Source organism: Botryllus schlosseri, chromosome 1 (genome assembly GCF_051294905.1).
Source record: "Botryllus schlosseri isolate E-star chromosome 1, Bs_hap1, whole genome shotgun sequence".
In the NCBI taxonomy this organism is placed as follows: domain Eukaryota; kingdom Metazoa; phylum Chordata; class Ascidiacea; order Stolidobranchia; family Styelidae; genus Botryllus; species Botryllus schlosseri.
The window spans coordinates 7,044,749-7,067,435 of NC_137236.1; the positions used below are offsets into that span (position 1 = coordinate 7,044,749).

The following is a 22,687-nucleotide window of genomic DNA, read 5'->3' on the forward strand; positions in this document are numbered from 1 at the left end:
TAAAGCAGCGTTGCAATATCAGAGGACTGTCTTAAAAACTATATATTGCCGTGACAATAATACCAACTATGGTGAAACAATAAACGAAAACCAGTTGCCAGTTGTCTTCAATCTTTTTTCGTAATGGTACACCATTTTAAAGGTCACTCAAAACTTGTACATCCCAGTTCACATATTACATCTAATCTGTAGTAATCCTAATCGGAAGAGGTATGAGTAAAGCTGCAATCAACAGGAAATGCTAATGCTAAAAACTAATGAGCGTTCGAGATTACCAGATCAGGATCTAACAGTGAATTTCAACGGCGGTCTACGAAAAATTTTCAGGAAACCGGAAACCGGAAAGCGAGGGTAGATCATGTGAACCAATTTTCTTCTGACTGCTTAAATTTCATGGTTTACATCAGTCGAATGACCGTTTCATACTTATATCAAACGGCACCAGCTCATTTTAATTACCTGCAAACCTTTAGTCCATGGGTAGAACTATTGTTACAAACATTTTGCTGTTTGGAGCTGTTGAGGTTTGTGTAAAAACTGCAAATTTGGAATAGAGAAGTCAAACAGAGTAATCATAATCAGAAACCGCTTAAATGATGATATTCTCAGTGATCTCATGACTTTGAGTCTGTAATTAATGTAGCTTGCAAGAGTAAATAACTACGTCGCTAGTCTCAGGGTTAGGGAGTAAAAATCGCAATCGCGGGATTCAAATTGTAATCCCGAAAACCCAACCCTAGTGTGCAACAACCCAAAAAAACTCACCTTCTTCCGTGTGTACCTCACTTATTTTTGTGTCCATAATAAAAGAAAGTTTGCACGGATGATAGGAATCTCAACTTGTAAATTTCGAAGTACTTTAAGAACATTCGTCTAGTTCTACAACTACCTCATGTGGTTTATTTTTCTACTCTTACATTTCTACTGAACAGATTTTTAGGACAAGCTAGTTGCTTGTTACACGCCCAGCAAACACAGAATATATTGCAGATATATTTTGTATATGACTCAACTACTTCAAAATATATCTAGTCATATGTACTGTTTATATAAATCTGTCGACACATTTGCACATATATAGGACATCTTCAAAGATACCTGTATGACATTGTCATGATATCTTGCTTGACCCTAGATGAACCCTGACCCTAGGTGACCCCTGAACCTGGTTGGGTACCTGGACCTGCCACATCCTGCACTGCCCTTATGAATGAAGACTGACTGATGATTTTACAAATCATGCATGGCTTGTTCGTGTATTAAATCAGCACAGAACTGCGCAATCACTTCAGCAAATATTGCTGCCTAAGCATAAGTTCGAAATCGTTGTCGGAATTGTCAGACTCTGTGATGACAGCCTTGCTCCTGTTATCTTCTTTATCGCCACCCTATAACATAAATGAGTAAATTACTACAATTGATTATTATCACTGTAGAACAGAAGTCGTTATGTGTTTGGTTGTGGGTAAAATGGGATGGTGATCTGAGTTACATTAACCAAAAGACCTCAAGCCCTCTTTCAAAAGCGACATGACCTTTACTTTATCACTGAAGATATAATTAACGCAGTTACGCTTTCAAGATGAGAAACCAGAACCTGTTCAAGTTCAATAATGCCTGTCATTATAGAGAAGATTTTCATGCTATTGGCGTCATGAAGACGTGCTGCTGGGAACGGATTTCAAAACCTATCGTTTGGGCACGGGGTGAAGATTGTTCTTTACATTATCATTTTAATATTAATATGGTAATAGTTGCCTGTGAGAGGCTGATGTGATAATGATCGCTCATTCCATGTACGGCATAGTAAATATATGCAGTGGTTCGCAAACTGGGGTCTGCGAGACAATTTTTATGACTGCGAAGTACCTTCCAAAAATTCACACGATCCAGAAATTTTCGAATATTTTAATTCCCAGAGTATAAAATTTTTTAGACAGGTTATTGTCTGAACCAAAATCGAAGTTGCTTAAAATTATTTTGTAAATCAACATGAAGTAGAGTTATTCAAATTAAATTTTATTCTCCCCGTGTGAGACAAATGCGACCCGCGGAGGGAAATTGTCAAAGGCCTGTCTCGTAAATTTTCTCGTGAAGTTTGGGGACCACTGATATACAATGTACTGAAGATGAGCGGTAAGAACAATTCACTTACAGTCCACTCATATCATAAAAGACACAACTGTCACACCACCCAATCATCAAACTTAATAACAAAATTACCTTGCAAGATCCAGCAACAGTTAGAGATCTTGCAACCTGATCTATAGTTCTTTTATCTAGGATCTCGAGGTCAGGATGAGCCGATCTGCATGCTTCTAAAAAGAGATATAATTAGATGAAGATATCCACTGTCCAGTCATGGTATATTATACATCAGCCATCAGACAACGAACAAAACTAGAGTACTAAAGTAGATAACTTTGCACATCAGTGACGTCAAACGATTAAAATGTTGAAAAATCGAGGCTTTGGCTCAACTTTTTTTTACGTTGATTACGTTCAATTTCCGTCAATAACCGTTGATAACTTACGTCTAATAGTCTTTTCAAGTGTCACTCTTGCTTTTTTGACCCTTAAGACTAGGATTTCCATATACCTTCTTTACAGCTATGCTGGTCATCATATTTTCGACAGTTTCCGGCAATTGTACACCCCGGAATCCCATTAAAGCGGCTACCTGTAACAACATTATATTAGTGGTACACAATACAGATGGTACTGCCTTGCATCAATGGTTTGCACCAGAATTAACAATGACATTTATGGGCATTCTAGATAAAACCATCCACACCATAAATTTCATGGTCACGCTCATCAAAGGCTTGGTTGACTTTGCGATTTCGCAATAAATCACATTGGCAATTCAATTTTGGATAATAGAACTAATTTCGAAAAGGACCCCTGCTGTGTCTGAAAATGATTCCTTGGTGTCGGCGGACACCCCTGATTTAGACTGTCAATCGCTTTGTTCGAATGAGAAACAAAAACATACCAGTTCAGACTTTGCCGTTGTTCAAAGGTGTTCCAGCTGTGACAAGGTTTCACAGGGATCTTCAATTATATCTTTCAGCAAAATTGGGGCACTCGATTGAGGTCTTTTGGAGTAATTGCCGATATGATGTCTGAGGAAATCCATCATCTGGTTTTTCTGCAACTTTATGTCTTTGATGCACAAGCTAAAAAGGATTCGATTGCAAGGAAGTAGGATTGATCTTCATATGTGATAAACTTACCATTACTTTATGACAGGCCGCGTTGTTGATGGTCCAAATTCTGTAGTTCAGCGATGATTTCAAATGAAGGAGCATCTGAAAAACAGCGAGACTTTATTCTCAAATTCGAGAACGCATCAAAGTGCTAGGAACTTACTGCAGGACTTAGATCTCTGGCCGTTACATTCAATGATGGGATTATGCCATTCTTGAACACTCTTTTCGCTAATGATGGCAAACTTGCATTGCGAGCATCATTGATATCACTCCTGCTTGCCAGAATCATAAGATGACCGCATTCTTGAAATTGGCATGTCTTGTATCTGAATACTTGGATTACGTTTCTTCCTTGCAGGAAAAACATCATCTACAAATTATAAACGTTTTACATATATATATACCATATTGCACAGAATAAAAGGGTATACCTTGACCATCAGTTGACGCCGAACAATTCAAAAATTGTTTGTTCCGCTGACGTTTTCGTTTTGGCCGCTGCGCTTCATTTTCAGTCCAGACAATGACTAAGATGTGGGCAAGCCACTACTCTCCGCAACTTTTATTATATCACTAAAAGCTACCTTCCATACATCTAAAACAGATGAATAATGTAGATGGCAAGGTAGGCCCACTTGGAAAACAGTACGCTAATCTGAGTTTATAACTTACTGGATGAGCATTTCATCTGTATCTTTTATACAGAGACCAATTGCGATTATCATATTATGGTTGCTTTTTGTTCTTGGCCTTACCGTGCTATTTGCATTCTTACGCAACCACCAGCCATGCAATACTATTATAGATACAAACAATTTCGCACAATTTACAATTCATAAGATATAAGCTATGGAATCAATGAGATCAATTCTACATCGGTTTTCCAGCTTTTATGTATTACAGCAACAGCAACCAGTTGTTCTTGTTCAACAAAAAGCACAACAGCAAATGATTGCTCGATTTATTGATCGACTAATACCCACCTATATTCATTTGCAGCAAATCCTTAAAGTAAGGTTTGAGTAAGTTGATATCCAGAAAATGTGCTCATGATAAGCCGCACGAGTTCTATAGTTTATTAGTTGATCTGAAATGAATCACAGAATTATATTCAGACATAGCCGCCTAGTTATGATGTGGACATCACATTACCAGAAAGACTAGACTAGTTCTTCTATGAAGTTATATCGTATTACCTCAAGTCCTTAACTATGATTATATAAGAAGCATATATAAATTACCTTGCACAGTGCAGTTTTCGGTATTCTTCTATAGAAATATGCTTGGATTAGCGTCAATTAACTGCGATTTCCCTGAATGCTACTAAAACCAAAACGACAACGATATCTGCACTGCAAGCCGCCATTATCAGAGCGCTTCTGTCTTTCGTCTGGCGGTTTGAAACCTGCGCGCCGAAACGGGTGTTCGCGTGAGGAGAAAGTGCCTAAGCCAGTGAGTCACTCGGCTACGACGGCTAGACGGCTACACTACGGAGTACGGATGAGCAGCCGGATGGTTTTCAGCGTAGCCGGAGTAGATCCGGATTCTGAATTTGCTTTGATAGTCGGATTGTAGCAGGATTTTTCTATTGAACTATCAAATAGTATAGCATTATTTTGGCAGCAGTTTTTCAGATTACCCAGAATTCATAAGACTTTCAAATTGCCGCCTGAAGCCGTAATGGATTCGGATTCCAAAATTTGGGATGGCCAAGAATCAAAATATCTGCAAAATCACGCGAAAGCGGCGTGTGACAAAAGGAAAAACATTCGATCATAGCAATTTACAACGATGTAAATTGCTATGATTCGATAGTGGCAATTATGGTGACATATCACCCCATAAGAGTAAGACATCAATAAAATTGATAGTATAGATAAATTATACCATAAAATGAAACAATAATCGAATTTGATTCATCACAAATATATTTCCGGCATTTTGACGAAATTTGTTGGATAAGAAAAAGATGTACTCAAGATACGTTTCCGTACAAGATATGCACAAACACAATTTTGAGATAATTAGGATAACAAAAAGATATCCGAACATGTCCGAAATATATCTCGTGTTTGCTTTGGATTTTGCAAAGTGGAAACCAGTTTTGTGATACTTGCAATCCTTACTCGAGTGGTAACGATTTCAAACTACTTCCATCACATTTTTCTTCGGCAAACTAGGCCTACAATACCTTACTTTTTCACTTATTGGAAATTTATACTTCTACACGCACTTAAGCATAAATTCACAACACTACTTTTCCTTTTATTTGAGTAGCAATGATGGACACTTTGACATGTGATCCTGAAACAGCGATGTCGGTTCCTAACCCCAACCTTCACCTACCTTTTTACATCGGGATCAACTGACTCTCCCTGTAGGAACCCGAACCAACTGTGGGACCTGGGGAACTATCTTTCGGATCACCCCCAGCTAGTAGGACGACCTTTGACCAATTTGGTGCCGTGCCAGAAATCCATCCTGTACGACGACGACGCTGGAATAAAAGAGGGTCATTTATTTTTAGCAACATGAAGCAAATTGCAACACTGACTCGATTACAATCATAATTGTAAATACACAGTGTCTCCTAAATTAGATTAGAATTAGAGTAGAGTGATAGCTATACATTTTTTTCAACTGAAATTAGAATACGACCGAATTTACTGGAAATCAGTGCGCAATATTCATTGCATGATTTATTCGGTAACTCGGAAAGAGTAAATGCTGGATGTAGGCATAGGTAGAGTGTAAATAGCTGGTGACCTGGTGTGGCAATGGGAAGGATAGCACAATCGTGTGGAAATCCATTCGATATTCATTGATTCATTTAACACTGATATTGTTATCATTGTGAACAGAATGTTTGCCATATATTTGTAACACCATTGCCAATTCTGGATATGTTTCAATTACAATATTTCACAGAAACTCACCAGTAGTCATTACGATTCCCGAAAATCTTGATATCGAGATTTTGTCTTTTGGCAGTGGTCTGAAAAAAAATCTAATTAATATGCATCAGGAAAAATAAGACTAGCACTGCTACTTGAAAGTCATGTGGACAAAAGAACAGTAAATTATTATTAAAAACTTTTCACTAGTCCCCTTGGACTGAACAGAGCACAAAAATGTGAAAAATCCTCTCTTAACACATAGCCTCTTATATTATATTGCCTTTTATGTACAGCGCCCTAGTGTAGTAATGATATGCTGATATATTCGGCGCTCTATAAATTATTATATTATTATTATTATAGAAAATCTGTTACTGTGCACAGGGGCGCGTTTCAGTCCGATTTACTCATTTATCTTCATGGCATCAAATAGACGTTGTCGTGTGCGTTACTACCATTTACATAGGTTTGCTTGGTCATAACACTTTGCCCAGAGTCAATGGAATTGCCCATCTCACAGAAGAGGTCAACCAAAATCGCCCATAAATGATACAGAATAGGCCTGGTGCATGAATGCATGCTTATAAACAAGTTTTCAAGGAGAGCGTGCGGTAAACGCGAGGATTCGTTAATTAGCAAGAAGCCATTGAACAGATTTGTATCATTTTCTCAAGTGAAATTAGTTGCGCTTACTATAGTGATAAAGAATATCATTTAAAAACTCCCAACTATATTTGCATCGCTATTATTCATTATGCATTAATTGTAAATATTATTCATGCTATCGCTGGTAATTGGCTAACAAAGCCTGTGACGCAACTTTGTAAAGTTACTTACTCTGGTTCTTTACTGATCTTGCTCCTTGACTTTTACTTCAAGTAGTTTCGACAGCTCTTGTGAATTTTTATTTTACGTTTCATTGAATATATATTCTGTGGATGACTTCATCTTGAACTGATGAGTTAGCGCAATGATGGAATGTCGGATTCTCGATCGGTAGGCAGAGGTTGTCAATGTAGTCTGCGTGACTACTCTACTAAAAGTAAAAGTAATATTGTAGATTGCCATTGTAGATATCCATATTGAATAAGCAACTAAATGTATGACGGGCTGTATCAACTAGAATTGCAAGCAGTATTATGCACTGTCGTACAAGTAATGAAGCATATCTCCACAAAATTATTGGTTACTATTGCTATTTCATTCATAAAATGGTACAAATCTACAGAAACTAGTTTCCACAAGACAAAATTTGAAAAACTGGAGCAACGAAGTTCTTCCGCTTTGAAACAAAATATGAACAATTTTCAAGGCAGTTATGATGGATTGAAAATGAAATTAATCGGAAATTGTAATTGTGGGCGACTTTATTTCATTCATGTCTCAGCTGCAGACTTGTACAAACTACAACGGTAATCTAGTTATTTGATAGTCATTCTGAAGCATGTATTAGGCTTCGAGTCGAGTAGGGTATCCGAGTATCAGTCATTATGACGCCATAACAGAATGTAATGCGTCAAAGTTCAAATATGTACCTTTTATGCCACGACAAAGAATATAATGACTGTTATCCATCACATTAAAGATACTTTGGTCTTTTTTCGACCATACCGATTTCATTGCACTTGGAGACAATGTTGTGGGATAACCATGACTTTGGAAATGTGCCGCGTCCAGTAACCTTCGTAGATTTTGTACTGTATGTATTGCATGCTACGATACCGTCCATAAAGGTTCCAAGGCTTCAACAGTGAAATTAGGTATCGGCATTATAATTCTTGTTCATAAATTAACTTTCAGTGGCGAGAAGCGTATCATTTCAGTATTCGAAAAAATCCTCTGTTGCTACTCGACTCGAATCATTAAATTTAATACTCGATTCAGATTCGAGTACTCCAAAGCAGTGTTGGGATCAAGTCACTACCTTCGAGTCACGAGTCATTTCGAGTCATTGCACATTTTGACTCGAGTCAAGTCAAGTCAATCGATCTTCGAAGATGACTCGAGTCAAGTCAAGTCACTCGATTTTTGTAGGTGACTCGAGTCAAGTCGAGTCAAGTCAAGTCAAGTCACGAGTCAAGTCACAATTCAAGTCAAGTTGCCTTTTCGAAGTATGTGCCATGATTACGTCATTACATTTTCTAGATGTCTAAAATACAGATTGAGTGGTCATTGATTCTAAACCGATGAACGAATATAGAGTTGAATATACACCCAATAAAACGTTGTCTCACTCACATTACGTGCGAGTCATTCCAACACTGCTCCAAAGTCCAATCATTGTGCCCAGCCCTAATTATGACGCCATGAGTGTATAAAAAACGTTAAAGTACATAGATGTATCTTTTATGCTGTGACAAATAATATAATGGCGGTTTCACGTCACGTTAAAGATAAATTGGCATATTTTCCAACCATGTTTATTTCATTGCACTTTGTGACAATGCTGTGGGTTGATCACGTCTTCACATAAATATTTCATTTCCATTAAAGTGTGTAATTTTGTACTACATGTTTCGTATGCTACGATACGACCAATCTAGGTTTCTGGGCTGCCACAGTGAGAAATAGTTTTGACATTACAATTCTTGTTGATAAATAACCTGTTAGTGGCTAGAAGAGTATGTATGTAAGCCTATATCAGTATTCGAAAAATCATCTTCCCACCACTCGACTCCGATAATTAGGATTAATACTCAATTCATTGTGCCCGTATGTACCCAGCGCTACATTTTACGCATTTGGAAATCGATACTTGTATTTATACCCGAGTAGAGATTTACGACATTAGTTATCATTTTGAGTACCAACGATAAATACTTAGACATATCTGCTCCTGAAACAGCGATGTCGAATCACCCCCAACCCCAACCTTCACCAACATTCGTCACCCACCTTTTTACATCGGGATCAACCGGCTTTTCCTACAGGCACCCAAACCAACGGTGGGACCTGGGGCACTTTCTGGCGGATCACTCCCGCTGCTGGGCTGATCCTTGGCCAATTTGGTGCTGCGTCAGAAGTCCATCATGAACGAGAGGGACACTGGAATAAAAGGGGGTCATTTTTGGGCAACACATAGCAAATTGTATCATAATTGTGACTAAACAGTTTTTTCCAAATTTTGATTAGAATTGCTTCTTGGAGGTACAGAGCCTCAGAGTAGGCCTACAATTGAATAGCATATTTACATTGAAACGGCTGCATTTCAATACGAATACACTATTCAATTCTAGCTACACTGTGTTTTTTTGAAATGAGATTAGAATTACAATTTTAGCTACAATTTTTCTCCAAATTAAATTAGAATTATTGAATTTGCGCAAACTTGGGCATGGAATGACGTTTAGTTCATCAGAGTTCGTTCTCATGACCATGAGAATGACAAATGTTTGTCCAGTAAGCTTGACTCGTCTCGCACTATACAGTTCCCCTGTAGCATTTATAGGTATTGGATTAGATTACATTATAGCAGTGGTTCCCAACCGGTGTGCCGCGACACACTAGTGTGCCAATTGGACTGCTTAGGTGTGCCGCGAGCAAATGTGGTAAACTATGTCGAAGTATAACAAAAATCTCAATTTTGAGTGTGTCATTGTTGGTTTTTGTATTGAATTTACCCGCTCAAGACCCGCGAAGCACAATCCGATGCAATGAACAGATAGAAGGATGCCGAGGCGACCGTAGTTACGGTATCTCAATCTAGTATTTCAATCTGGCATCCCCATTAGGTCATGGATTGAGTCTTTCTCTGGACTTTTTATTGTAAAGACGCTCTGAGCACAGCAACGTATAGGGGCGGATAATCTAATAAATCTGCAGCGCTTTGTTACGTGCTACTGCACTTCCATGAATCAAACTGGGGCCTCCACCGTCAATGGGTGTGATATGCTAGTTTGCCCACATAGTAGCATCAGTAGCATTTAGGACGGTGATAACTAAACTCGGGTAATTGGACCGTGATATTGAGGTGTGGCCGAAGTGTTCGCCTTTTACTTGTCACCCCCATGACAACCGGAGGCAGAACAGGGACATGACGCATGTCGATGATGACCTTTTTATGCTTCTATTTGTAGTCGTATTCTTGCCATGTCTGTCATCGATGATCATTTTACACCATGCCGATATTACATATTTTGATTCCTGAGATGCCAACTTATAGCACGGCCCACTTTTTGTAAGACACTGCTTTTGCAGATCGTAGGACGAGTAGGAGCCTACATAAACCTCGAACACCTAGGAAGGCATTCTCACCATCGAGAAATGAACTCATTTGAAAGTGATGTTCACCTTTAAAAATTAGAATTGCCAACATTGCCATTCGCATCTCGATTGTTAGGTAGCGTGCCGGCACTGCAGTTAAAATGAAGGCTCAGTGCGCAATGTTATGTTGCAGGCGACAAATTCGAGAATTGAGAAGTAAAGTTGATCCAATTATATCAGTTATTACAAATTTCCCCTCCGCTGAGGTTTCTTATCCCGATTTGTTGGAACTACAATTGAACTGCGGATGGCTGCCAGTAAGACTATTGAGGTATACTATCCTCACATGTGCTATTACACTATCTGCGTGGAAATGTGTTTGGTAGTTGCCTGTGCCGTATAAGCCAAAAGAGTTCGGAACCACTGTGCTAGTGTGCCGCGAACTATTTTAAATTTTCGAAGTGTGCCACGAGGTCAAAAAGGTTGGGAACCACTGCATTATAGCATGGGAAAATTACACAAATTAGATTAGAATTTGAGCAAAATCAGATTAGAATTAGATTACCGGCATTTTACTTTATTTATTCTAGAGGTGATCGCTAACGAGGTTCCGCAAAACGTTTGTAATTCTACGACCTGCGATATTTTCTGTTTCCTTCCTAATCGTGCAAAACGTCAATGTAGTGTCCGGCACAACCTATCCGCGTAGCATATCCTGTTATTAGCTACAGGCATTGTAATACGAGAGAAGGCGTCATACCGCCACGTTTTCTAAGGGGAGCACTGGTGTGAAAATGAGGTCAAGAACCTCTCTGTTCTATAGCAATGGTGTCATTTGTAGGCTATCACACGATACCTAGGCGCTGAAGTCTAATTTTCTGAAGTTATGCTCCGATCGATGACGTCACAGAATTATGACGTCATAATATACGCCAGAATTGACAAATGAGACGAATCGCAAGCAGTCAATATCCCCTGTCGCTTGTATATAGTGACAAAATTAAGATAATATTAAGCAGGCGCAGCCAGCCGGTTGCTGAATTGATTTCAAATTTACCAAGGTAGCATCAGTTCATTATGGTTAAGTACATGCACTGATACATCGATCAGATCGGCTTCCTTTGCACGTATGATATATATATATATATATATAGTTATACACTTCACATCTCACGTTCTCATGAGATTGCTTGCGAGTCAGACTGTGCACTGTGCAGTCAATTAGTAAGATCACGATTTCCCGTAAAAAACACACACAACATACTCGTCGACACGCGCGTCGACAACCCTACCTCGAGAACAAACGAATACGCATCTTCAGCGAAGGCTAATAAACATAAGTCACAGGAATTATTTTCTCAAATGCCAAGTCTGTTCTGGATTCTCTTCAGCAATTGTCAATAGTTTCAGAGGAGTCAGAACTTTTGATATCCAGAGCCTGCCACCATTTTTTGATCGTTGTTTTTGTTTTGTTTTTATGGTATTCATAGTGTTTGTCGACGACTATGGTCATTTACACCAGGCCGATATTCTTCATTTATATTCCGTAACTGCCGACTTATAGCACGGCCCACCTCTAGGCTTTTTGTAAGACACCGCTTACGCGGATGAGGTGGCGAGGAGGAGCCTAGGTAAACCTCCAACACTTAAGCATCAGAATTCTGAAGTCGACCTCGGCAGGACTCTTACCCGCACCCGTTCAATGTCTGAGCAAGTTGTCGTCATAATCACAGCAGACGCGTCAGTCCTGGTCGGCGCACCAGATATCATATTTGGACACAGCGGAAGATGACAATCGATCGTTGCATTTCGCGTCGATGGAAATTGACATCTTTGCTATCGAGATCTCGGTCTTGTTGCGCTGTGCATAGGCCAGTGGTTCCCAACGTGGGCGATTTGGCGGCGTAGGGGGGCGAAAATGGACAAAGGGGGCGACAGGGGGCGAAAATGACGAAGTGGGCGATAGGGGGGCGATGACGCGTTGAAACGGCTATATTGGAGTCAAGTCGGAGAAATGACCTTTTTTTTAGTCAAGCCACGGAAATTTGGTTGCAAAAGTGTAAAATTCGAAAACGAGCCGGAAAGTTGACCTTTTTTTTCTATTCAACCCGCCGATGATTACAGATTGTATACCGGATTTTCGGTTCACAAAATCTGGGGGGCGATGATCGGCGTTGAGCTTGAAAAGGGGGCGATGAGTCGAAAAAGGTTGGGAACCACTGGCATAGGCGCTTGACGTTGATTTTCCTTAGGTGTAGTATGCGGGTTGCATGACGTCACAAAGAAATAACGTCATAATGCGACAGAATTGATAATTAGGGTTAGTATAGCATCGATTCATTATGGTAAAGTGCATGTGTAAATGCCGATCATAAAATCTCCTCGTGATGACGAACTTAGTGGTTTGATAAGCTTGTCAACGAGTCCGGAAGTGCTGTCAATTAACGAGTCTCTGATCTCTCACGAACAATTGAATACGGCGCTTATAAAAGTGTATTACGTAACCTCGGTAACGATTTGCGCAAGTCAAAATGTCAGAGTTGTTACGGAATCTGCTCTATAATGGCACCGCGATTTCAGGCGGTTCAAACCGTTCTCGTCATCTACTACTCAAGCCTCCACACACAACTTCTGATGGTTATGTTCAAGTATTAGCGGGATTCAATGATTCAATAATCGCACATGTCTGTGGACATTCGATGTCATTCAGTTTTGCGATATCACTCTCTAATCACAATCGCTAATCAGCCTATTCTTAACGGCATTGTCACCAAGCCATCGAGAGATAGCAACCAACGCATGCTAGGCCCGAGATGCGATAGTTGGCGAGCGGTGATATCTTACGTACCAGGCCCATTGCACATGAGTTTGTGTAGGTCAGCGATGCAATCGTGCTCACCAAGCCAATGCAAATGTGACAGTGCAGGCAAGCGATGGCATTGTGCCCACCGGGCCTATTGCAGATGCGATTCTTCAAGCCAGTGGAACTATAGTGATATTGGAGACGCAAAAAATCGGGCCAGCGATGATTGCCGAGCGCACGACAATCAAAGACCTAATTCCGAGCGATTCGTTCTAAACAGTACAGTAGGCAATCAATCATTTATTTGTCACACCAGTGAAAATCCGGTATTTATGCTGATACATGCCAAGCGGAATTCTAGGTATGCCGCATGCCTGAAAAAATGCCTAGGTATGCGTGGCATGCCTTGCATAGAATGCATACCCAGGTTTGGCGCCTATGGCCTTCTGTCGCGTCCTCTAACTACTCGCGTTCGAGCAATGCATTGCTGCTGATTTGCTCACGTGAGCAGCAGCATTACAAAATACATTGCTTAATTCTAAATCGCACAATTTGTCAGTTACATGCGCAACGAAATTCTGGGTATGCTGCATACCCAACAAGATTGCTAGTTATGCGTGGCATGATATCTGAGTTGAGCGCCTATTATGCATGATACGGGCGAATCCTCACGCTCTTAAAATACATATCTCCTGGGATGTGGCAAAACCAACCCAACTGTCTGTACCGTCAGCGTATGTAGAATTCCAGGTTTCGAGAGTGTATTTAGTACAGATTTTTACAACCACTTACATGACTCATATCGACCATATCGATATTAAGTAAGGTGCTAAATATATGATGGGGAACATCAAATAGAATTGTCGGCAGTATTACGCACTGCCTTACAAGTAATAAAGTATATTTCTCCCAAATTACTGGTTACTATTGCTAGTACATTCATCAAATGATACGGATCCACCGAAGAGTAGTTTAAACATGACAGAATTTGAAAAATTGAACGTAAAGTTGTGCCGATTTGAAACAAAAGTAAATGCACAATCGTCAAGGCAATTATGATGGATATAGCTAGATGAATTGAAAATTGTAATTGTCATCCTCTTTGTTTTTATTCATATCTCAGCTGCAGACTTGTACAAACTACTAATTTAGTTGGTTCATGGCCAAGAGTATTTCCATTTGCAAATTTTTGAGGCGTGTAGTTTGGCGTGAATAGTGATACTGGTGTTCTGTTATGTGACGTTCTCGCAGCTATTGCTAGCTCGAATTCAACACTGCTAACCAGGGCGTAGTTAGGGAGTGGGTTTTTGGGGTCGAAAATTGTCCCATTTCGAACTCTAAACCTCGTTCTTTTCAAACACAGATTCTGTCTCCAACTCAGAGTAATTGGTGATGTGCTGCACTTGCTGAGTGCAGTCTATCTCTTCACAAATATGGATCTGTAAATTTGAAAACATTGGTCTGCTTTTGGTTTCACTATAGTCCATTTGCCTTGCGATGTATCATACTTTTCAATTGGATTAGGGGTTTTGAATTCTGCTACTGCAAAAATCCAATTGCCAATGTGATATGCAGAAACTCGACCATGACAATCATTCATAGAAGATAATGAAGTCCATTGAGATGACGTAACATCGTAACATTCTACGTTTTCGAGCTGGCGCCCTCCACTCACCCCACCGATCACAAATATCTTTTGATCAGCTGCAACAGCGCCACTTCCCCAAACAGAATATTTTATTGGTTCGAGATCAACCCACTCTGATGAGGATGGAGTGTATCTGCAGAATGAAGAAACTATGACACCATCTCGTCCTTCACCTCCGATACAATAGATTGAATCATTCAATGATACGAGACTTGCATCAGATATTGCGGTAGGTTTATCTTCTAGTTGAATCCATTGATTCACGAGGGAAGTAAATATTTCCACATCACTCGTTGCTTTAGGACCGCTTCCTCCAACGACAAATATCGATCCCGACAAAGAAATTGCACATGGATACTGTCCATGGTCACAAAGCATATCTTTCATCCTTTCCCATTTTGATTTTTGCCTCTGAAAATTGAGTCGGTAAACTGATTTCCCCTGGCATAAAATGTAGATATACGAGTCCAGAGAAATCGCCGAGAATTGTTTCAAATTCCTAATTTTCTCATCATGAAACTTCTCTACTTTCTCAGTTACTGGATGGAAGGATCGGATCAAATCTGCGTTATCATCAAAAAGAATTAACAATTCATCTTTGCCAATTTCGTCGTGTATTTTGTGCGTTGCTTTTAAAGTTTTCAAAAGATGTCCATTGATCAGCTTGTACAGTTCTAAGTCATTGCTGATAATTTGGTTTGACTCCATAAGATGTTCTAAAAATGACGGTGAGACTTCATCAAACTTGATTGCTTCGAGACACATTTGCAAATGTTCCTGATTTTTTTGATTTTTTTCAACCCAATTAAACAATAATCCTAATTTTTCTTCTCCACATAACTTCGATTTTTCTGACTTCACATAATTGAGGATGTTAGTTTTTTCAGTATTTCCAAATTCAGGTTGGTTTGATAGTTCCATGATATTTTCATGAAAAAATGCTCCACATCGGGTAGAGACGGCATCCAGTCCATACATATCGGCGACATTTCTTGTGGAAAAGTAATTCTCTACAGTAAGTGATTCCTCCAAAACGTCAGATACTGCCTGTTTCACGTCTTCCAACTGCATCATGATTGCGACATGAAGAAGATCGTTCATCTTTTCATCAGGAATCTCAAATTTGCCCGAATATATGAAATCGATGCAGTTTTTCACACATTGAGAATCGACCTCTTTCAAAACGACTTTTCCTTCGCGACTCTCTTTAGTGTCGTGCTTTAACATAGCTTTGAAATAAGCACAACCAGCCGACAATACATTTTTGTGCGTGTAATAGACATCATCTCCTACTTGAATTATGAAATCACAATGATCGTTTTCTTGCTTCATTCGATGTAATTCTTCCATCATCTTCACTGAATGTTTCTCTACATGTGGACACACAATCTGCACCATGATTGTCAATCATCCACAATAGGCTATATAGAATAATCCTATGATTATTATGATATAGTTAAGCACTGTTATTGAAGTAAAGATGATTAGTAGGGCGATTTTGTAACATGTCAAAATTGAAGCGTTAGGTTAAAAATTGTCAAAATTGTTCACAAAGTCAAAATTTTTTTGACCTCTGCATTTCGTTTGTATCGTAGATTTTGCACTGTCGGTGAACTTATCATCTGGTATTTTACAGCTTGTAGCCTATTTTATAGGCCTACCGTTGTAGACGGCGCATTGTCTGCTCATTGTGAATCTTAAACCGTTACAAGCACACTGCACACACACTCTTACTACTATTAAACATTGGTCACTAAAGAAATTTAGGAAGTAGTCAAATAGCATAATTTTGTCTTGTCTACAACCATTTATTCAAGATTTCATGGACTAGGACTCGCAGTCGTTCATAATCATTTCTTCAACCCAAGCCGCTGAGCTACACTACAAATATTTTTAATTTTGTCCAGTGGGAAGCAGCAAAATCAATTTTACAATTTAACTAAACCAGTCAATGTATAATTCCAAAAATTGAATCAATTTGTGACTGCATCGGGAAGATGCATATTGCGATTTTCTTCCTCTATGCAACTGAATTGCAATTTACAAATGATGCCCAATTTTATCAATATTGTTACTAATAACAGGGATTGATGGTACATAAAAATCCTATTTTAGTTATTATTAGTAATTTCAAGATACTTTTGAAAGCAATAGTTTTCATAATAAAGAAGTTGTCACTCAAACTCTCATAGATTTTGCGTTTTACTGAGCCTCCATCGTTCTATCATTAATAAATTGCCCGCAAACAAAGTGATCGGAGCTCGCAAACTAGTAGTATAGTAACCTAATGGCACATTATATATCCCTTTTTTATAGAATGCTCATGGTGGTCGGTACCCGTCTTATAGGGACACTGCGCTTTAAACATAATGCGGTCTCAAATTGCAGGGCAAAACAAAAAATTAATTTTGGTCACAGCTATTTCCTTCAGAACGCCACCGTAATGGAGCTGCAATGTATTGAAATTTCCATAGGACCTTCACGCTGCAGCTGGCGCGGCTACGCGTCACTTCTTTACCCGTTACATGACGCGATGTCTTCACCGGTGCACTTGCTCGACGCGATTAGGCAGTCACGCAGAAAATGAACCTTATATAGTTGTCAATCGATGTTATGAAGGAAATATGTCTTACACGCCAAGGTGGTTTAGATACGACTTTCAACAGATGACGTTCAGTTCATTCAGATTTATGTCGAAATTGGGTCGAATGTATTATATTTCTTGAGGACAGAAACAGAACATGTCCTATTCTTACGTATAAAACATGATCATCACTAATCAGTGTGATGGTGATGTGATCTGGTGGCGGGCTGACAACTATCTAAAGTTCCTTCTTTAAGTGATTGCCTAATCTTGTCGAGCAAGTGCAAAGGTGAAGATGTCGCGCCATAAATTTTGTCAACGGCTTAAGAAACGATGTCGCGCTTCCGCGACAGCTGGAGCGTGAAGGTCCCGTGGAAATTTAAATATATTGCAGCTCCATTACGGAAGCGTTCTAAAGAAAATGGCTGCCACCAAATTTTTTTTCGTTTCACCCTTAAATTTCAGAGCATTTTTAGAGCGCAGTGCCCCTTTAATCAAACCCAGTGTATGATTTGAATTGGTTTATAATCAGGTTAATAAGTTTATTTTACTCGTCAACCATAGGCGGTGGCTTAATTTGCATCTCACAGATGCGTACGAAGCCATTTTCGCATGTGTCTTCAACTCTGTATACGTCCCTCTATTCCAAATAAATGGCAGATTTCATGACTGGACTTGACTCGAGTCACCTTTGAAAATCGATTGATTTGACTTGACTGAATTCAAAATGCGCAATGACTCGAGATGACTCGTGACCCGAAGGTAGTGATTTGATCCCAAACACTGATCACACTTAGCAAGAGAGGTGACCCATTTATGGATGTTACGTCACAATTCCCTTGTCATCCATACAGGTAATTGTTTCAACTCATAGCGGGTTGCGAGTTGAGCATGGGGCGTCAATATCATTTACGAGCGGCAAAGTGAAATTTTACGATTCTTGTGGACCTCGACTTGAACAACTAGCCAAACAGTATTTTCCAAAGTAGATTAAAATTGGAAAGATAGTTACACTTTTTTTCCAAATTATATCAGAATTGCTGAGTTAACGAAAACTTAGACATCGAATCAGGTTCGGTTCATAGCAAACCATCGTTCCAAGCACGAGAAAGGCAAATGTCTGTACCGCAAGATTGGCTCATTACGAACAATACAGTTTTTCTGTAGCAGTTACAGGAAACCGGAAATTAGATTTGAATTAAAATTAGAGCATAGAAACATTTCCTAAATAACATTGGAATCCGAGCAAAGAAATATTTCACAAATTAGATTAGAACTAGATTACCGGCATTTCGCTCAAATTAGTCATATTAGACAACTAGAATTATGTAGTTGTCCAAGTCTGTCTGGACCGTATCGGCCTTTTTGGGACAATTGTTTGATTTGGCGCCCAACTTGGATTGTTATTTGGGGCACGCAGTGCGCTTCACCCGGTCACTAGATGTCGACAAAGTGAAAGCGGCTCTTTTCGTAATGAGTTCTCCCTCGACAAATTTGAAATTTTGTCGGTGTCTGTTTCTGTCGTCGTGACAACCTGTGATCCAGGGAGGTGGTCTGTGGTTTGAATTTCACGAATTCTTCGTTTGATTGCCTGCATCAAAACGCCACATTCGTACTCCCCTGAAATTTCGCCACGTCCTCCTCAATCTGCAAAAGATATTAAGGGGTTAGTCAATACCAGCATCGGAGTCACAGTATTTTAAGGTATTCTGGAGGTCCCGAGATTTCCATAAAGTATCTATCAGAGCGAAAGCAGCGCTTACTTCGCTTCTAAAGCAGCGTTACAATATCAGATGACTGTTTTGTACACTTTACAATGCTGTGATAATAATACTAACTATTGCAGTGGTTCCCAATCGGGGAGGAATTCCCCCCTAGAGGGGAATTTTGAAACATTTAGGAGGGAATCTGACTTTAGGGTTGCATCGGAAGATAACCCGGGGTTCACAAGGTTTTTTTTACTGCTATTGTAGAACTGTTAAGCATGAAATTGGTTCTTTACAATTTTATATATTAGGGATGGTGTCAGCCAATGGAAAGGTTCCGGTTCATGTAAAGACAAACATTTTTGAAAGGTTCTGTGTGTGCTAATTCCAACCCTACATTTCAGTGAAGTGATAGCCTATAATAATGTACATGATACCTGGCTACAACTCGGACCACATATTGCCACAATGCTGAAGTACATATTGACGTTTTACACGTCGCCAAATGTATCAACCGGGGCAATCAAATGATATAATAATGCCGTCGCTTTGCCAACAATTTCGGCGAGGACTGCAAGGAAATATAAGCTTACGCCAGAGGTTGGCACCCCCCCCCCCCCCCGGCGCCATTTGTGCGCCTGCTATATTATTTACATCAGACAACGACATCAATTTCATTGATTGGTTGATTAAGCATCATTCGTTGACTACTTGCATGTAGTTTATTTCGCTCTTAATGTTGTTACCAAATATGGTAAAATGGCAACCCTATTGGAAAAGCAATACTTTTACCCGTACTGGAGTGAACTTTGCATTGCTACTTTTACTAGGAGTATCTTTTTCGACCACTTCTGATCATGCATACGGGCTCATGCAATCGCAGATAGTTATTCCTATTTTTAGTAACTTTTCCGGGACAGCTAGGAGATAGAGAGAGATATGATATTCTTTTTCGCCTATACCATCGATATGCTTTGACGACGGTGATGCGATACGGCCGTGAGGTCATCTAGTCTGCGCCCCTATTTTTTTCCTTCTCCATGCTATCCGTGATTGCTGAGCGCCTAGCAGCGGAAACCAATTTTCGAGTCCTTGGTATGACCCGGCCGGGGGTCAAACCCACGACTTACCGACCGAGAAGCCGGACACATAACCATTACACTATCTCGCTCGGTGGACTTTTCCTCCATCCAAATTTACTGGTATTGGTGTGCAATATTTATTTCATGATTTCTTTGTCAGCTCGGAATGGGTAAATAGATTAAAATTGTAATTATAGCAACAGCTTTGTCCCAATTAGATTAGATCACCGAATTCGCGCAAACTTGTTTATTGAATCAACTTCCATTAATAGGCCTATAAAATCATGGTTCATTCTTATGAGTATGACTTGATTAGGCTATAGCAGTGGTTCTTAACCTAGCCCCCAGCGCCCCCTAGGGGGCGCTGGTGATTTTGAAGGGGGGCGGAAACGCTCAGGGGGCGATATGGGGGGCGCTGGGCTCAGGGGGGCGCTGGAGAAAAATGGCTTCGCAGTAGATGATGTGGTGATAGGACATATCCTTAATGAGTATTCAGAGCAAATTAACACCGAAAACTTTGTTACATATAGCCTTCAAAATACATATAGGTTTAATTGTCAATGGGCGCCTAAATGACTGACACCGAATGTTCCTGTCTTGGCAATATGAACCCCAGAAGACGAATTCCATCTGGCAGGGAAAAATTATATGTCAGTGAAGAAATACCAATCTGAAATCGTGTGCGTCTTTTAGTTTAGTACGATTGGGCGATAGGGATATTCCGGTTGGGCGATATCCCCGTTGAGCGATTCTATATTTTTTGATATTGCAGACAGGGGGTCACGAAATAACATCATGCAACGAAGTCATACCAACGGGTTCGCCCGCCCGAATATGTTTAATTATTAGTAACGGGCCCTGCAGTTTCCAAGAAACCTCACAATGTTCGCTTTAAGTTTTGATGAGTCTGCGGCCTGCGCACACTTGACAACAGTGCGTAACGACTAAAAAAGGTAATAACTTCGGATTTGTTGTGCGCAACATAGATTTTCTGTGCGCAGAGACCGTGTCAGCACTGCGCACGTGCGCAGCTTAGAGGGAACATTGCACCTCACTCAGCTCTACCGGTAAATGTGTTTACGTGAGCAGAGAGAGGATAAAAATTAATCTCAATTTACATGCAATTCCCGCTGATATTGACCAATTCAATCATTAATTAGTGAAATTTTTCGCGCTTCGCGCGACTAGGCGAGAATAGCTGCCTCAGTAAATGGACACCCAATGCAGATACCTAATAGGCTATCAGCAAATAGCGGACAGCCTAATGGGGGTATCGGAGTGAAGTCCCCCGGAAGTTTGGTTCATCACCCGATGGGGTCCCAGGACCAACGTTATTTTTTTTTGGGGGGGGGGGGGCTGACGAAGTTCTGTTACGGCCCTGATAACCAATAATTGTACCTGCGGGCACGCCCGAATATGTTTAATTAATAATTACGTGCCCTTTATTTTCCTATACAACAACTCACTCAGTGCTACTGGTAAATCTGATTACGTGAGCTGAGAGGATAAAAAGTTTGTAGCGACTTATATATGTAATAACCATCTATTCATTCATGCATTATAGAAAATTTTGGTACCTAGGGCGACCAGGCCACACAAACTTTGCTGACCATCGAAATCACGATATGGGGTTCGTGGGGGCGAAGCCCTCAGAAGTTCGGTTTATCACGCTATGGGTGCGCAAGGCAATCGTTTATAGGGGGGTTGACGAAGTGCTGTTACGGCCCTCCCTCTTACTCATTGTCTTTATTACATTCCTTACAATATGAAGTTGGGGGGGCGCTGGAGCACGATAATTTTTGAAAGGGGGCGCTGGAGGAAAAAAGGTTAAGAACCGCTGGGCTATAGCATGCTGCATGAGAATAGCAAATGTCTGTAGAGCAAGCTTGGCTCGTTTCACACTTCCTACAGTTTTCCTGTTAGCATTTGCATTAGCATTTTACAAATTATACAAGAATTAGATTATTACTGGTAACAGCATTTAGGAAGATTTGTTTGGTTATCAGACTCTACCTTGTACCCAATGTTACATCAACGATGTAATTACCCATCCAACAGTTCAATCATGGTGATCACTAACGAGTACAGAGGCGTGCTTGAATGAATGCTTTTAGACGGGATTTTCAGAACATGCAGTTGGGCGGGGTAGTCATCAGCTATACTTCAATTGTTCTATTAGCAACCATTCACGGTTCAATCAGTTCCTACAGACTGGGATAATAGCTTCGGCGTTGGAGCAAATTGAAAACTGATACCATTACGTTAACTTCACTAATCAATTCTTAGAAACTTCTGTCTGTTGGGAATAGAATGTCGCCGTCCATCCTAATTGTGACTTGAAAATACGCAGCCGGATGAAACTCACCTTGAATGAGAATTGGTAAATTCCCTGAAAGTTGCAACTTGCTTGACTCTGATCGAAAGAAAATCCTTGCCTGAAAAATACATTGGGTTAGAAACGATTCAAATTTGAACTTTACAGTAACCCAATGTGTTCAGACTTGTTGTTATAGATATAAATATGATGGTTACTGGTGTTTGAGTTCAGTTTA

General features: G+C 40.0%; 4 protein-coding genes across 10 annotated transcripts in view; all 4 read right to left on the minus strand.

Moving 5' to 3' along the window:
• The window catches only part of LOC145433270 (uncharacterized), a 223,208-nt gene that overhangs the window by 141,071 nt on the left and 59,450 nt on the right, over positions 1-22,687 (minus strand). Inside the window, exon 2 of the mRNA XM_080310318.1 lies at positions 9,005-9,154. The gene's annotated coding sequence lies outside the window, so the exon portion shown is untranslated. The remainder of the gene's footprint in view (positions 1-9,004; positions 9,155-22,687) is intronic.
• Positions 1-22,687, minus strand: part of LOC145457123 (kelch-like protein 26) — a 65,516-nt gene that overhangs the window by 40,092 nt on the left and 2,737 nt on the right. Inside the window, exons 2-3 of one of the 2 annotated variants that reach the window (XM_080335319.1) lie at positions 22,501-22,570; positions 13,855-18,994 (exon numbers count right to left, since the gene is read on the minus strand). The exons of the other annotated variant lie outside the window; for it this stretch is intronic. Coding sequence (XP_080191445.1) covers positions 14,533-16,161 — 1,629 coding nt within the window. The 5' untranslated portion in view covers positions 16,162-18,994; positions 22,501-22,570 and the 3' untranslated portion in view covers positions 13,855-14,532. Of the gene's footprint in view, positions 1-13,854; positions 18,995-22,500; positions 22,571-22,687 lie in introns of those variants that run through there. 2 annotated transcript variants of the gene reach the window in all.
• The window catches only part of LOC145432885 (uncharacterized), a 202,393-nt gene that overhangs the window by 33,855 nt on the left and 145,851 nt on the right, over positions 1-22,687 (minus strand). The gene's annotated exons all lie outside the window — the stretch shown is intronic.
• On the minus strand, positions 1,243-4,493 carry LOC145440304 (uncharacterized). 5 transcript variants are annotated; one of them, XM_080317891.1, is made up of 9 exons: positions 4,454-4,491; positions 4,196-4,299; positions 3,644-3,807; positions 3,373-3,582; positions 3,237-3,311; positions 2,996-3,179; positions 2,535-2,680; positions 2,224-2,318; positions 1,243-1,388 (listed from the first exon to the last, which is right to left on the minus strand). In XM_080317891.1, the coding sequence occupies exons 3-6, from the start codon at positions 3,650-3,652 to the stop codon at positions 3,057-3,059; spliced, it is 417 nt and encodes a 138-aa protein (XP_080174017.1). In that variant the 5' UTR covers positions 3,653-3,807; positions 4,196-4,299; positions 4,454-4,491; the 3' UTR covers positions 1,243-1,388; positions 2,224-2,318; positions 2,535-2,680; positions 2,996-3,056. The 5 variants fall into 5 exon arrangements, with proteins under 5 accessions (XP_080174017.1, XP_080174009.1, XP_080174021.1 ...); XM_080317883.1 differs by having other exon boundaries at positions 3,644-4,299; positions 4,454-4,493; XM_080317895.1 differs by lacking the exon at positions 4,454-4,491 and having other exon boundaries at positions 2,535-2,682; positions 2,999-3,179; positions 3,644-4,379.